At 30.3% G+C, this 16,589-nt stretch overlaps 1 protein-coding gene across 2 annotated transcripts in view; it reads left to right on the top strand.

Moving 5' to 3' along the window:
- LOC145277765 (Golgi apparatus protein 1-like) overlaps positions 1 to 15,091 on the top strand; it is a 173,553-nt gene extending 158,462 nt beyond the window's left edge. For both annotated transcript variants that reach the window (XM_080129516.1, XM_080129507.1), the window contains exons 19-25: positions 749 to 872; positions 1,676 to 1,818; positions 5,447 to 5,548; positions 8,669 to 8,818; positions 11,269 to 11,389; positions 12,935 to 13,038; positions 14,305 to 15,091. In XM_080129516.1, coding sequence (XP_079985642.1) covers positions 749 to 872; positions 1,676 to 1,818; positions 5,447 to 5,548; positions 8,669 to 8,818; positions 11,269 to 11,389; positions 12,935 to 13,038; positions 14,305 to 14,472 — 912 coding nt within the window. In that variant the 3' untranslated portion in view covers positions 14,473 to 15,091. The remainder of the gene's footprint in view (positions 1 to 748; positions 873 to 1,675; positions 1,819 to 5,446; positions 5,549 to 8,668; positions 8,819 to 11,268; positions 11,390 to 12,934; positions 13,039 to 14,304) is intronic.
- Positions 15,092 to 16,589: the final 1,498 nt, after the last annotated feature.

A 16,589-nucleotide genomic window follows, 5' to 3' on the forward strand; every position in this document is an offset into this window, starting at 1 on the left:
TTGCCAGGGTCACTATACTGAATTTATATTAAGAACAATGGTCTCCACATTTTGGCCAAGTTTTAGGAAAATCTAATGGGTGGATCAAAAGTTATGGGGCAAAACGTGTCATTTTTTACCATTTTGGGGCATTTTTGACCCCTTTGAGTCTCTGAGGACTCAATGGGAATTTTCACAAAAAAAATCTTTTTACTGTGCACATCTATTTAATGAAATTTAATTTGGGATAAAATGTCAGGAAAAACTAATGGACGGTTATCTGGTAATCGTCCAGAATAACGGATGCACAGACCCCACTGAAAACATAGGTTCCTCTCCGATAAATCGGGGGACCAATATAAAATGCTAATCTAGATTTTTCTGCAGTTTTTTTTTTTTTTTTTTTTTTTTCAATAGTTGATAGCAGATTATGTGTAACTTAATTTTAAAAGAATATTTTGGAATGACATTATCTACTGTTCTAAAAAGCATATTCTTCACATGTATATAATCTCTGACATCATGTACTAAATGATTAAACTTTTTAAAAAACAATTATCTTATCAATAAAATAATTTATTTGATCAAAGACACTCTTAATAGATTTTATGTTTTTATGCAGGTTGTGATTTTAGAGTTCAGTAGAAATTTTTAACTATACTGTTTTTGTAATTTGTGTATTTACATCATCTTTTGAGTTTTAAACATTTTTACTTACATTGTAATTTACTTGAACGGTATTTGATATTCAGAATTCTATTTTCTCTAGCATTATTGCAGCAACTATCAAGCTTCTGAAATACTTTATTGTCTGAAGCATCACAAGAACGAAGAAGATTTTGATCCACATTGTAGAACAGTTATTATTAACAGGCAGAAAATCCAAAACAGTGGTAAGTATTTACAAAGAATTTCTTTAAATAGGTTAATTACTAAATTAACAGGTTAGCAAATTAAAATTTAATCTTGTATTTTTTTTATTTAAAACTGCTCATGTACTTATATAAGAGGAATTTTTCTGTCCTATTTTTTTCAAATAATTATTTTGAATAAACACAAGCAAAGCAAAATACCTTTTTCCTAGTTTTTTCTTTAGAAATAAAAACAAGTTTAAAATTAAATGCTGTTTTTATGAAATGTTTTTTTTTTTTTTTTGTTGTTGTTCTTACAAATCGGAATGATATATTACTTGACCATTATAAGACAAGCTCTGTTGGTTGTCCAGAATTCCCCCTATATTAAGACATAAATGCAAAAAAATCTTGATGTATGTACCTCTGATGGCTCAGAGCTATCATATTCCAAAAATCACATAAATTGATAAAGTAGCTTTATTGTAATGAAGAAAATCTTTACAATTTTAAGCGATTAATGGGAAATCGTAGGCATTAAGTAGCTGATCTTGCAAGTTTGAATTACTGTAGAGTTTCTTCAAGATGTCCATTTTTGCTTGCTCATAAAATTTGATTTTCTGAGTTAACAATAAAACTACTTGAACAATCTACATGATTTTTGGAATATGGCATTTTCATTCCTTCATGGATACATGCATCATACAGGTTCTTTTTACTTTTTAATATAGGAATTCTGGACAAGAATCCAAACCCCTTTAATTATGGTATATATGATGCTAAAATGGGTGATATATATTTATTTCCATCCTACTCTATAATAAACTATTTTGTTTTTCTTTCAGATTATCGTTTAAATCCTCAATTGAAAAAATCTTGCCAAATGGACATTCCTAAATTTTGTTCAGAAATCATACGTAATTCAAAAGCAGATGAAGAATTAGAAGGAAAAGTTATCAACTGTTTGAAAAAACAGTTTGTGCGGCGGGTAAATGTTTTTTTTCTTCTTCACCTAAAGTATACATTTATTGAAATGTTCAGCAATGCTTACAATTTAATGTTAATCTTAAGACAGTTGAGTTATCTCCCCCTCGTCTATAGATAAGGGAAAGTCTGGAGTGATTTTCTCTTAGTTAATCTTTACGATTATCTCCCCTTAAAAAGAAAGCTTTGTTTGGAATGACCTGCTCTTGGTTGTTGTAGTGAAAGTGAGTTTAGAAGGAGTACACAACAGGAGGCACTGGATTGTAATTAGAATGGGGGTAGTTTTGATAATCATTCTTATATTAAAATTTTTCATTTTTATTCAACTTAAATCTTAGTCTAATTGTAGATACGTGTCATTTGACTCGGACATGTCACTTTAATTTGCTGTTAATACCCAACCATGCTTATTTGACTTTGACTATTTTCAGGTTTTATCCTCTTATGTAATTAAATGTTTCTTTTTATCAGAATGTTTTCAAATATTTATTTTTCAAGAAATGATCTTCTTAGGATGTTTTTGATTTATATTGTAAGAAATTGTTCTTGTCTAGAATTCCTCCTACATTAAATGAATAAAACGAAGAAAAACCTGTATGTACCAGTGGGGAAAAACAAAAAAAAATTACATAAATTAATCAAGTGGTTTTATTTTGTTAAAGATCATTTTTAAGTTAATAATCACTATTGAATTTTCTCCCTTTGTTTAAATGGCAGGCGAGACTATCATTTCTCTGATTGTCATAAAATTTGATTTTTTTTTTTTTTTTTTTTTTTTTTTTTTTAACAATATATTTTCATTTCATCATGAGTACGTACATAGTACAAATTATTCTATTTTACTTTTTAATATGGGGCCATTCTGGAGAAGAACCTAAAAAAATTATTTTTTTCATTTTTGTGTTGTATTTTCAGTAGAGGCTTTGATAATTAGTTGTGCTGTAGGCTGAAATTTATTTTTTTCATTTAAGCATCTCTGGGATTTATCCATTAGTTACAGTTGAGTTTAAAAACTCATAAAATAAGCAGAGATTTATTGATGGTATCCTATTGCTGGGCTCAACCAGGAATTAGGTGCAAGTTATGGTTAACATGTTACGGGAGGTTGTGCTTTGCGTGGGTATATGCATAAACATGTCAAAAACGAAGGTTATCTCTTCCTTGGTTTCTCTGGAAGGCATGGATTCATTCATGTATTTTTGTAATTCTCTCCAGGCAAGATTTGGTTGGCTGTTAGATCTACTTTTGCATATCTCAAGCAATTCTTACGAAAGGAGGGTAGATTTCTTGATTCTTGTCTAGAGTTTCTCCTATATTAAAAAAAAAAAAAGCAAAAATAAGTAAAATCTGTATGATGTGTTTACCTGTGATGAAAATATATTCCAAAAACAACATAGATTTTTTTTTAATAAGAAAATAATTTACAATATAAATCTAATAGGTTTGAATTAAGTTATTCCTGTTTTTGGCATTCTTTCAAAATGGCAGGCAAAACAGTCACTCCTGGAATATTCATAAAATTTGATTTTATTTATGTATATAAAGCAGGTGTGTGTGAAAATATTTGATCGATAAATTCCTGCATAACTACTTGTCACATAACACTGAAATTAACAGAAAATAGTAATCATACACTAAGGATAGTTCATAATGAATAAAATCTTTGTTTGGATGGATGAATAACGTGTATAGAAATGTCGGTAAGTTGAAAGGCAAAATGTTCATTTCAACTTGCCAATATATTTCTATTATTTTTACGCATGCACAAATTCATTCATAGCTTGAAGTGGTTTAATTTTAAATGTTTTTTATCTATCTCTCAATAGCTCAAACAGTAAGAAACCTGGCTGAACTCTAAATATAATGGTTTCGATTCTGATGGCATCCAAATTTTTTTTTTTTTTTTAACTTTTAAACCAATACTATATATTAGGTGCAATATTCAATAGAAAATTGGCTCCGTAATAATAAATATGAAATTTGCCTGAATTGATATATTTAAAGCATACGAGGGGCGTGCAATAAGTAATGCCCCTGCCCCACTTCCCATAGCCGTAGAGCAACGAAATTTGGCACAGTTATTAGTCTTTCTCTACATAGGAACCACCCAGAGTTATGCATTTCTCTCATTGTTTGATGCAGCTCTGGAGACCGTTTTTGTAGAAAACTCCAGGTTGGTCCTTCAATCACAACGTGACTTCAGAAATCAAGGCTGCATCATCTGGGAAACGCTTTCATTTCAAAAACAACTTCATGGCTGGGAAGAGAAGGTGAAAGTAAGAGGGTGCAGGGTCAGGAGAGTAGGGAGGATTTCATAACCACACACCCGTGCTTCTGATCTGGCGACATGCGAGTTGTGGACCGGACCGTTGTCCTGCAGGAAGAGGGTACCTTTGCTGATCTTGCCCCGCCTCTTGATTTTGATAGCTTCCCTTAATTTCCTCAAAAGTGAAGCATAATAGGCTCCTGTAATTGTGGTACCCTTTGTCAGGAAATCTGTCATCACTATTCCGTCCTGGTCCCAGAAGACTGTGAGCATGACATTGCTAGCAGAGGGCTGCACCCTTGCCTTCTTTGGGCGTGGTGAGTCCAAGTGCTTCCAGTGCATTGACTGGGCTTTGGTCTCTGGATCATAGTGATGGACCCAGGTTTTATCCTGTGTAATCAGTCTTTTGAAAAACTTTGACTCATCTTCTTGGCACATCTCCAAATTCATCCTCGAGCACTCAACGCATTCTCGCTTCTGGAATGGTGTGAGCAACCTGGGAATCCATCTGGCAGACACCTTATGCAAATGGTCATGAATGACAGTTTCCACAGACCTGTACTAATCTTGACATCTTGTGCTATTTGGCAAATAGTAATGTGCCGATCTTCCAAAATGGCAGCCTCAACTTGACACAGATGCCTCATCAATGGCAGAAGAGGGACGACCAGGTCTGGGAGCTGTTTCCACACTTCCAGCCATGTTTGAATTCACGATGCCAGCATTTACAAGGTCATATGATGGGGCATTATCACCATAAGTTTCTTTCATTTCATCAAAAGTGTCCTGTGGTATGCGTCCTTTCAAATACAAAAACCAGATCACTGCTCGACATTCAACAGGCTTCATTTCACACTTGACTCAGTTTAAACACCTGTAAAACAGAAACCACAATTAGTTCAAAGCTGTAATTTGCCACATAACCTGTACAGATATAAATTATTGCACATGAAAAATTTCAGTTAGATCATACAACTGGAAGTGGGTCAGGGGTATTACTTATTGCACACCCCTTGTATTTTACTATAGGGCATCCCCTATTAGTTTATTATAAAACTATTGATTTTTATTTCATCACCGGTACATACACCATACATATTTTTCTTTTTTTTTTTTGTTGTTTAGTATAGCATACTTTTTGAACAAGAATATTTTATATATATATATATATATATATATATATATATAATATTAAAGCTTTCCATCCAACACAAATCAGCATGTAAAATAGATGTTAATAAATTAAAACTTATTGAATATTTTTTTTATACGTATAAGTCACTTTTAGTTCACTTCTGAATAATAAAATTTGAAGAAGCAAATTTATACTAAAAATATAATCAAACTTACTGTTTTATTTTTTTAGATGTTGTCAAAAAATTGTGAATATGAAATTGAAGAAATAATAAAAGAAGCTGCATTGGATTATCAACAAGATCCAATACTTGCTAAAGCATGTCATACAGAGGTAAGAGCTTTGCTTTCTCTCGAAACTTCTAAAGAAATATTGAGTTGTTTCTTTATACATATATATATATATATATATATATATATATATATATATATATACTTTAATTTTATTACTGTTTTATCTGCTTTGTTAACGAATTGTATCAACGATCCAGCAACTTCTGTTGAAGTCTGACAAAATTGCTGGATCGTTAATACGATTTGGTAACCGAAATATGTGTAACTAAGCAGATAAAACGGTAATAAAATAAAAAAAATATATATTTGCTCTGCAATAGTATTGAGCACTTTCTTCATGTTTTTACTAATTACCATTTTTGCTCTCTCTCTCTCTCTTTATATATATATATATATATATATATATATATATATCATGATGTAATATACTGTTTTGTTTTTAAATCCCCGAAACAGTGTTTCATGGTAAACAACTGATGATCCCTTGAAAAATTTAAAAAAAAAAAGAAAAAAAAAATTGGTATTATAGTAAATTCGAGAGAGTTGATGCAGTGATTGCAGGTGATTAAATGACTTACTGACTAGATGGTTTTTTTTAACGAATGATAAAAAGTAATTTTTGTATAGTTTCAAATGTTAAAAACTTCAAAGACTATATATATATATATATATATTAAAGTTGAAATCCAGAAGTAAAAATTAAGTTTATAAGCCAAAAGCTTTTGTAAACTTCAAAGCAAATATAAACATTAATATCCCAACCAAATAAGTTTAATACAATCAACATAGAGCTTGTCATCGAAGAACACAATTTAAGACTGTAAATTATATTTTACATGAATTTATTGTCCGACAGATGCTGAAATAAGAAATATTAAAATTTCCTTACTCCATGGAGTTTCAAAGAAATGTGTTTTCATCAGAGGAAAGATATTAGCAAATGAATATTATAGCAAAGGTATGAATTTGCTGGTACTGGCATAAATTGAAAAAGCATATGAAAACTAGTCGTAAATGCAAAAAGTTTTAATGCAAAGAGTTCATGAAATGAGGAAAAGGAATGAAAATAAAAAATGAATTAAAAATTAAGACCTAAAAAAAAAAAAAAAAAAAAAAAATTCGAATGTTTGATCTTTAATTTTTAATTTACTTTTTTTTTTCTTTTTTTTTTTCTTTTTTTTTTTCTCCAGTTTTTCTTCTGGAGAATTTCAGTATGTTTGTGTCATGAGGTAGGGTGACAACCTTGGAGTCATAATCTAGTCAGAAGTCATGTGACAACTCTATATAAGTTGCTGCATTTTTGAAAACCTGATAATTAACCAGCACAAGATTCATTGCAAACATTTTCTGAATTACCTTTTTATGGGAGTTTGTTTTGTAAAGTTTAGATCTACCAACTGGCTATCACTGGAGAATCTTATCTCTCACAACAGCCATATCAAATTGACACTGTTCAGATTCCTTAGACACAATTTATGTAGGTTTGGTGTCTGTAATCCTAACTAAGTTTTTAAATGTTAAATATAGTTTTTTTCGTTTTTATTACATTCACAACACTCATTTAGCTACAACCAGTGTCAACAATTTCTCCTATTCTCTATCTGTTCCTAAAACTAAATGAAAATTCTATGAACAAAATTTATTTTCTCTAACTGCTCAACTGCGGAACTCTATACCACGAGGCTGCTTGCTTGCTGACCGCAACAGTCATTTTTAAGTCCAATGTAAACAAGTTTTTGTTGATCAATAAAATTCAGTCCAGTTTTCACCACTATCGATCATTAGTGTTGTCTCTCCGATGACCTAACACTCATTACCTTTTATCCTCCTGTGGCCTTTGCGCCTTTATAAGTTATCAGTATTTGTGTAAATGCTGAGTTTGATTTAAATGAAGAAAACACTGAATGAACATGAAATATATTCATTATAAGAAATAGAATAGCTAATTAACATAACGATTCTAAAAGGTTTAATAAATAACTTGCAACTATTAATTTCTAAGATTGATATTGCTTTTTCTTACATGGAAGCAAGTTTTGTGCATGAATTTGAAGCCATTAAACATTGAAAATGTTAATGTCTATTCTTTTAATCAAATTTAAATGTCATCATTCAATGTCTTTATTTCATATACATTTAATTTTAACTGCAATATAACCACTAGAAAAATTTTGGATGCTTAGATTATTTTAAAGCTTTTATGTAGGAGAAAATATTTTTACTATTGCACAAATGTTGATTTACAATGTTGGTGGAGAGTGCATTTTATTGCTATAAATACACTAAATGGTTCTGAAATGAACATCAGAAAATTATCAACTCTTGTAAATTAAAACTGTAATTTGTAATTAAATAAACAATATGTTTATTTAATTACAAATAAAAAAAAAAAAAAAAAAATGCATTTGTTCGGTTTTATTTAGACTTTCATATTTAAATTTTTCAAATGCTTTCAATGACCTCCAAAGGCAAGCCCACACCACAACCCCTCAGACTTACATATAACAGAAATCTCATTACATCAGAGATTCGTGGTTGTGAAAAATGCCAAACAGAACAATGTTGAAGAAAAAATAAAAAACACTTTAAATATCTCTACTTGAAAAAGGTCTCTTTAGAAACCGAAAATTTGTAATTAAATGATGTTTATTTACTAACAAAAAACGCATTTGTTCGGTTTATATATACACACACACAAATGTAATTTGCTTGAAGCATTGTTGGTAAACAGGTATGTGAATATTTATGAAGGCTGAATGTAATGAAAAAAAAAATCCTTATTTTTCTTCTGTTTGATGACTCCACTTTTGTATCCTTTTTTAGAAAAGGGGGTTCACTCTTGAAATTATCAAAGATGTTGCACCATTCCAGATAATTTTATTAATATTTAGCAAGTTCCATATTTACTGATTTAATGTGAAAGATGTTTTGAAAAGTATATTTTCTGAAAATTCATAAGCAAATCCTGTTATTGATTTAGTTCATACTTTCTTTCATCATTCCAGTTTTTCTGCATTGCTATTCATAAATACCCACATATTACGTAATTCATTTTTGATTTCAGTTAGTTTTGATCAACTGACCATGTTATTTTATGCATTGATTTTTAGATGTTTAAAAAAGTGTTTTTTAACATTTTTATTTCCATTTTGATGTTTAGATAAAACAGTTTTGCCTTGAAGATACTTTAGATTCTGAAAAGAAATTGAACGAACCATATGAGGTTGAAGATGATGGAAAAGGACAAGTGTCGGAATGCTTAAAGAAAAAATTGCAAAAAGGTCTCATCACAAATAAACAATGTATTAAAGTAAGTTTATATGCAATCTTTTCCAGAAATACTTTTCTAGAACATGTGTGAGTGTGTATGGAAGGGAAGGGGGTCAAAAGTCGTCTAATGGATACTACACATATTATAGAATCAGCAGAGTTCAAATTTAGCCATCTGATCTACCACATTCATTTATTTCATAAAGGTATACTTAGAAGTTGGGGTCCTCAATGATGCTTGGTTAAAAAGAATTGAGAGGCAAAAGATAACGAAATACCAAGGTCTTACATATGACATGAAAAGAAACTGGAATCTTAGGAAGATCTCCATCATTCCAGTAATTATAGGAGCAACTGGACTCGTAAAAGAATTTCAATAACTACCTGGAAAATATAACTCATGAACCAAGTGCAAGAGTGATACAAACAATTGCATTTAAAGGGGCGATTAAAATCTGAACATGAATCTGTCAGCTTCTGTGATATATTACAATATAACAATTCTCAATTGTTTCATTCGATTTGAAGGTCAGTAGTGGTTTGTTCTAGTTGCTCTTCAGAGAAGGGAAGGATACTCTAACTGGCTTCTCACCACCACCGCATAAATTCACCCTACTCCTCTCTCGCCTGAAACAAAGTCCATTTCATGCTAGAAAATGGAGATGTTGTTCTCAATTGTATAGCTACATTAAAAGAAATAGTCCTACTTTTTTTTTCTACACTTTATCAGAGTTCATATGGTAAGAAAAAGAATTAATGATGATATAATGTAATGAAAGTGTAGAAAAATAAGTGAGAAAGTGGACGATAATACTATGGGAGCTATGCCCCCACCCCCAACAAAAATATACTGATTCATATACTATACACATCTGTTCATACACCCCTCCCTTCCACAAAAAATTAACATATTAAGAAAAATAAATAAAATTTGCACTCATTTTGCATTTTTATTATAATACTTGCAATAAGGGGTGGGGTGGGGGGCTAACCAACATAATGGATACAATATCTAGTTTATGCTGTTTAGTAACATAAATTAACTCTGAGCTATTGACAAAAAAAAGGCAGCTTGTGTTCACTGAATCAGTTACAATAGTTAATGTACTTCAACTTCAAATAATAAAAATGGTTCATATGCCATCAATTCTTCCATGTTTGTGAATGGTAAAAGTGTATCTAGTTTGAAATTTAATCTGCATGCATTGATAATAAAAGCATATTATTGACGAATATATTTGGTGCAAAAATGACTTACAAAATTGGTATTATCGGTTTTTAAAACTTAAAAATTTTGTTTTTCTCACTAACACTTGAATATTAACATAAGAGGGGAGAAAGAAAGGAGGAGAGAAAGAAAAAGAAAATAAGGAAAAGAATCACACCCAGTTATTTTTACTTTTCTTCCCTCTTTTTCCAAATCTCACTTCCTTTTTTATTTATTTTTTCTCTTTTTTAATTTTCTCTTTTTTAATTTTTTCTTTTTTAATTTTTTCTTTTTTAATTTTTTCTTTTTTAATTTTTTTTTAATTTTTTCTCTTTTTTAATTTTTTCTCTTTTTTAATTTTTTCTCTTTTTTAATTTTTTCTCTTTTTTAATTTTTTCTCTTTTTTTAATTTTTTCTCTTTTAATTTTTTCTCCTTTTTTAATTTTTTCTCCTTTTTTAATTTTTTCTCCTTTTTTATTTTTTCTCCTTTTTTATTTTTTTCTCCTTTTTTATTTTTTTCTCCTTTTTTATTTTTTTCTCCTTTTTTATTTTTTTCTCCTTTTTTATTTTTTTCTCCTTTTTTATTTTTTTCTCCTTTTTTATTTTTTCTCCTTTTTTATTTTTTCTCCTTTTTTATTTTTTTCTCCTTTTTTATTTTTTTCTCCTTTTTTATTTTTTTCTCCTTTTTTATTTTTTTCTCCTTTTTTATTTTTTTCTCCTTTTTTATTTTTTCTCCTTATTTTTTTCTCCTTTTTTATTTTTTTCTCCTTTTTTATTTTTTTCTCTTTATATTTTCCCACTCTATTTTCTCCCCACTCTATTTTCTCCCCTCTCTATCTTTCCCCTCTCTATCTTTCCCCTCTCTATCTTTCCCCTCTCTATCTTTCCCCTCTCTATCTTTCCCCTCTCTATCTTTTCCCCTCTCTATCTTTTCCCCTCTCTATCTTTTCCCCTCTCTATCTTTTCCCCTCTCTATCTTTTCCCCTCTCTATCTTTTCCCCTCTCTATCTTTTCCCCTCTCTATCTTTTCCCCTCTCTATCTTTTCCCCTCTCTATCTTTTCCCCTCTCTATCTTTTCCCCTCTTTATCTTTTCCCCTCCCTATTTTTTCCCTCTCTATTTTCTCTCTGTTTTTGTAAAATGTTTTGCATTTACTATCTTAATTTCAGCTGACAATTTTTGTTATTGAAATGAAATTAACTTTAAATAGATTCAATTTATCATAACTCGTGTTTAGTAATTATTTTATCTACTGTTTTAATTTGTTTATTGCTATGTTAACAGGAAATTGCTCGGATAGTCTATGAAGGATCAGCTGATATACATGTTGATCCAATTTTACATACAGCTTGTAAGAAGGATCTACAAATTTATTGTGAAAAAGTTTTACCAGGAATGGGACAACGTAAGTGGTTTTCATTTGTTATGTTTTTAAAAATTAATATTGTATTATTAGTCATTAAAGATGTATAATAATAAAAAAAAATTACCATCTTATAAAAGTAATTTAACTTTGTAAAGGCAGACAATATTTTGCAATTGTTTTTAGAGTTTAGTCAAGAATAAATCATTAGATAATCCTCATATGAATTTGGGTGATTCATATTGAGACCCGAAGCCCTGAGGCGAAGTTTGAAAATACAATCGGTTAGCCAGAATGAGTTAGTGAAAGATGTTTGAATTTATTTAAGAACCAAATTGACAGCTGCGCGCCTGGAAGTCGTTGATCGTTATGACAACGACAAGACCAGGTTTGTTTGTTATAAGCGAAGTAAAAAAAGAAAACAACGTTAACACTTAAGCGGGGGGAAAAAAAAAAACACGAAAAAACCTAATGTAAGGCAAACGAACGATGAAAACAGAAAAACGAACACGTGAAAAATGGCTTATATAAGCCTGTTTCGATATTAAAATTTAAAAAAATCGGTGGGTACCCGGGTGTTTTTGGCTGTGTGGTCGGGGGTGGATAAGCGAAGTAAAAAAAAAAAAAAAAAAACGAACGTTACGTGAAAAATGGCTTAAATAACACTGGTTCAATATTTAAATTTAAAAAATAAAAAAAAATAAAAAAAGACATCTCACACCAGGATTCGAACCGAAAACGTTTAGATAATGAACCAACGCGCTAATCGACTGATCTAACATGACGTACATGAAATTTGTATAGTTTTTTAACTATTTAAAGTAAATCAGTTCATGCCATCATCTGGCACATGCGTAGAACCGCTCATCGCACATGCGTAGAACCGCTCATCGTCACGAGAAGACCGTTTTTGTTGACACCCCCCCCCCTCTTGTCGAAAATTGTCAATTTTGGGGTGAAAAAATGAACGTTTTTGGCCAATTTTTCGATATTTTTCGAGCGAAGGATGGGGCTTCAATATGATATCGAGTTTGTGAATTTTCGTCGTGTCTGTCATTGGTTCCCTTGGTTATCATTCTGTAGGTTTCTATTGTCATTATCAAATCTAAAAGGCTTGATCTAAAAAAAAAAAAAAAAAAAAAAAAAAAACCTAGATTCATTGTTTGCTATTTCCCATCTCTTTGTGTATTGTACGACATTTCCTATCTATTGTCCCCTCCCCTCTCAGCACTTAGTGACTCTGTCAACTTCATAGTATCACATGGGTAACATGCACTTGTCTCATCAGCCATGACTGAGTAGAAGTCTTAAGTAATTCAATTATATTCTGAGTATTACCCATACTAAGAATTGAATCTTCAACTCCCAGAAGAATGTCACTTAGAACTGAATTTTTACTTGGTAATTTGTTAGTAGCAATGAATTCTAATCAGTTGCTTGTTCTCTTACCTCCTCCACAATACGAATTTATAAATTAACAAATTTGATATACTCATTTAAAGCTTAAAATTTATCAATTTTTTATATTCAGGCCATAACTTAAAGCATGTTCTAAAAACGTAAAATGAACCTTTTGATCTCTTTCAGAAATGTCTTGTTTATTGTCTGCCTTGGAATATAATAGACGATTAACACCAGAATGTAGTAAACGATTACAACAACGAAAAGAAATGTGGGAATATGCAGCAAATGTAAGATGCTTTTTTACTTTTACTTTTATATACAAATAAAAGTTTAAGATAGAGAAAATAAAAATTCTACAAGCCTTATGCATTTAAAGAGTTTAAAATATGAAAAATGATTTTTTTTTTTTTGTTACATATTTTGTTATTGTTATTATAGCTAGCATAATTTTCTGTAGAAACTGTTTTTAAAAATCTACTTAAATTACTTCTACCATTTAAATTTTTTTGTTGGTCCTCCAACAAAGAAGGGATTGGACCTAGTAATTCACTTGTGTTCGTCCATTCGCGCTTTTCTCAATAACCACACCTTGGATTTTTTAAAAACTTTGCACAAACATTAGTCATGGTGAAAGTAAATTTTTGCCAGAACGGATTTTCCAGGAAAACTCTGGTTGCCCCCTAGGGAGCATTGTAGGAGTAAAATTGCCCCCAAATCATTTATTCACGTTTTTCTCAATAACCATGTCTTGGATTTTATTTATTTATTTTATTTTGTATTTCTTTTGGAAAAATTGCATGAACATTAGTCATGGTGGAAGTAAATTTTTCACTCGTGGAAGAGGACCTGTCATGCTTGACTTGTTCTTTCTCTTTGTGTCTTATGCTGGAGTCAAGTTTTGTGAATGATGCCTGTTGGAAGCTTCAATAAACCGATTCTCTATACGTCTTAGGCAACTCTGGATGGGTTGGCCTAGATGTGGAACATACTTTTGAAAATTTTGAATGACTGAGTGAATATGATATGCCTATCAGTTCAGACATCATTATCTGATGCAATTTCTATTGGAAATCTTTATAGTAAGACTGGTAATTTTCTCCAGCCAGAGCATTGCAGTCAGAATCAAATAGATTTAATGATTTGTTGTTGACAATGTTCCGCAGTCACACAAGAGATCAGACTTGTGTTTGTGTGCAATCTTTCTTACATATGATGAGATCCCTGTGTTTTGTACAATTGTTGGTTTTAAGCAGCGGACATACATCGTTTTATAGTTATGTCAGTTCACCCATTGAAATCAATTGCTTCCAGGGTAAGTTAATTTATCAACCTGCACGAACCGGTACCTGCAGCAATTTGTTTCCGTGGACGGTGAATTTCAGCATGTGTTATGAATGAAGTTATCTGCTACATGAACATTTTCAGGTGTTGCACACAGATTCACTAAAGTAAAAATGAAAGACATTGATTAAACTTTGTTACAAATGACCTATAATTTTTCTTAATATGCAGATAAATGTTTTAAAATATTTTTATTTTTAATTATATTGTAGGTTGCTCCTGCCGAAAGTTTTAAAGAAATTCTCTCAGAGATGCACAGTTCTCCGGCAAAATATTATTTCTTAGGTGTTATGATAACCCTTGTTGGCTTCATTTTTATTGCTGGCCTTACATGTGGTCGAGTAACAAAACGTCTGAGAGCTGAATTAAAGAACAAATAGATTTGCTCTCTCGTGTCTCGCCAATCGTTTGGCGAATGAAGTTTTTTAAATCAGAAAGAAAAACAAAAAAAAAAAAAAAATTGTGAATGTAGAGAAATGGAGTTGTCAGAAGTTCTTCTGTTGCACAATTTGGGGGCATTCAACTGTAAAAAACGTTTAACAAGAATCTAATCAGTGGCATTTTATAAATATAATTTCTCAATCCCTACGTGTTCGTAAACGATTCTAGCTTGAATAATTGAAACTATATGCAGTACTGGATGCTTTCTATCTTGACCAGTAGTGTTCACTTTGTATGAAATATTCATTTGAATTTACCCCCCACCTTTTTTTTTTTTTTTTTTTTTTTTTTTTTAAACTTTTGTTATTTTATTGTACAGCTATAGAACTTTTTTATGAATGTTTATGAAGCCAGTTAATGATAAACATTTAAGTGATTAAAAATAAGAGTATTTAAACAAATGTTGATAGGCAGAACGTTTAAAAATAAAAAAATAAAAATGATAAAAAATAAATAATAAAACGGTTCATTTTAGTAATCTCTTAAGAATATTTATCAGGGGTTTGGTTAGAATATTTGGTGCTTGTCCTAAATTTCACCATGTTAAATAAAAAGAAATCTCTTATGATGTACGTATCCGTGATGGGAAAAAAATATACATTAAAGATCATGTAAATTGATCAAATAGTTTTCTTTTCAAATAACAAAATCAAATTTTATGGCTAAACTACGAGAGGATCTTGCCACGCCATCTTGACTATATTTGAAAATAGTCGAAGGAAGAATAACTTTAAATAATTCAAACTTTTGCGAGATTTTAGAAAACCATTCTTAACATGGGGAAGGGGCATTGAAAAAACTCAAATTCACTTAAAAATTATTTTCTTTTAAAAAAATATATTAAAATACTTAATTTATGATTTTTGATGTACAATATTTTTTTCCATAACGAGTATGTACATCATGCAGATTTCTTTGTTTTTTCGTATGGGGGGGGGGGATTTTAGACAACAACCGAATTAAAAAGATTTATACATTTCATGAACTCCTTACATGTATAATTTGCTCCTGTCATGCTCAACGTTACTTTCTTGATGAATGTTAGTTGCAAGAAGATATTTTAGGGGACGATTTACTAAAAAAATAAACATCAGTTTTTATAAGCTGCTAATAAATTAAGGATATGCTATATTCCTGAAACCATAAAATACCCCCCTCCCTTTTTCTTTTTTTTTCATCCATTTTTAAGTCGAGGTGCATTCTATGGTTCAAAGAAATTTTGATGGCCATGAATACGCTTAATATTTTAATTTCAACACACATTGAATGCTTTGTTTCATTATCAAAAGCAAGTGGTTAATCATTCATTCATTTTAATAGCAGTTCAGTATAACAAACGGATGAATTTTGATCTTTGTGGATTCGTCCATTAAGTAAATTTATATGAAAGTTTCCTGTATCAAGTTAGGATCAATAAATTTAACTGATTTTCTTCCACTTTCATTAAAGCGATTCATAGGATTCTAAATTGCTAACAATTTTATTTACATTGGACTATACTTTAGAAGAAAGCTTTAGAAATCATAAAATACTGCCCCTCCCCACCCTTCTTGCATTCATAAGCTTAAAATATGTGGCTTTATTATAGAATACTCTATTCTGTATAAATTGTCTACATTTAAACTGTTAACATATAAACAATAAATTAAACTGCTTTTAATGTATCTCGAACACCTTTTTGAATTGGTCATTTAAAATTATCAATAAACGTCCTTATTTGAATTTTCATTTATTATTGAATCTGCACAATCTAAACTATTTATAAAAATTTAATTTAAATTTTGGGGTATTTTTTTTATTTAGTTTTCTTTTCTGTTTTAATGTTTAAATACAAAAAAAAAAAAAAAAAAAAAAAAAAAGTCGAAATATAAAACATTTTTTTTTTTTTTTAAACCCTGTTCTCATAAGTTTCCGAGTACCCATTATCATGAATAAGCTGTTTCATCATTTGAATCAAAGTTGAAAAGGTTTAAAACTGAATGTTTGCGATGAAGAGTTACCAATGGTTGTTTCTCTTTCAACTATCGTCTTTGCTGTTATTTTCAGACCACATGTA

Source organism: Euprymna scolopes, chromosome 1, assembly GCF_053919585.1.
Source record: "Euprymna scolopes isolate OS-2025 chromosome 1, ASM5391958v1, whole genome shotgun sequence".
NCBI lineage: Eukaryota > Metazoa > Mollusca > Cephalopoda > Sepiida > Sepiolidae > Euprymna > Euprymna scolopes.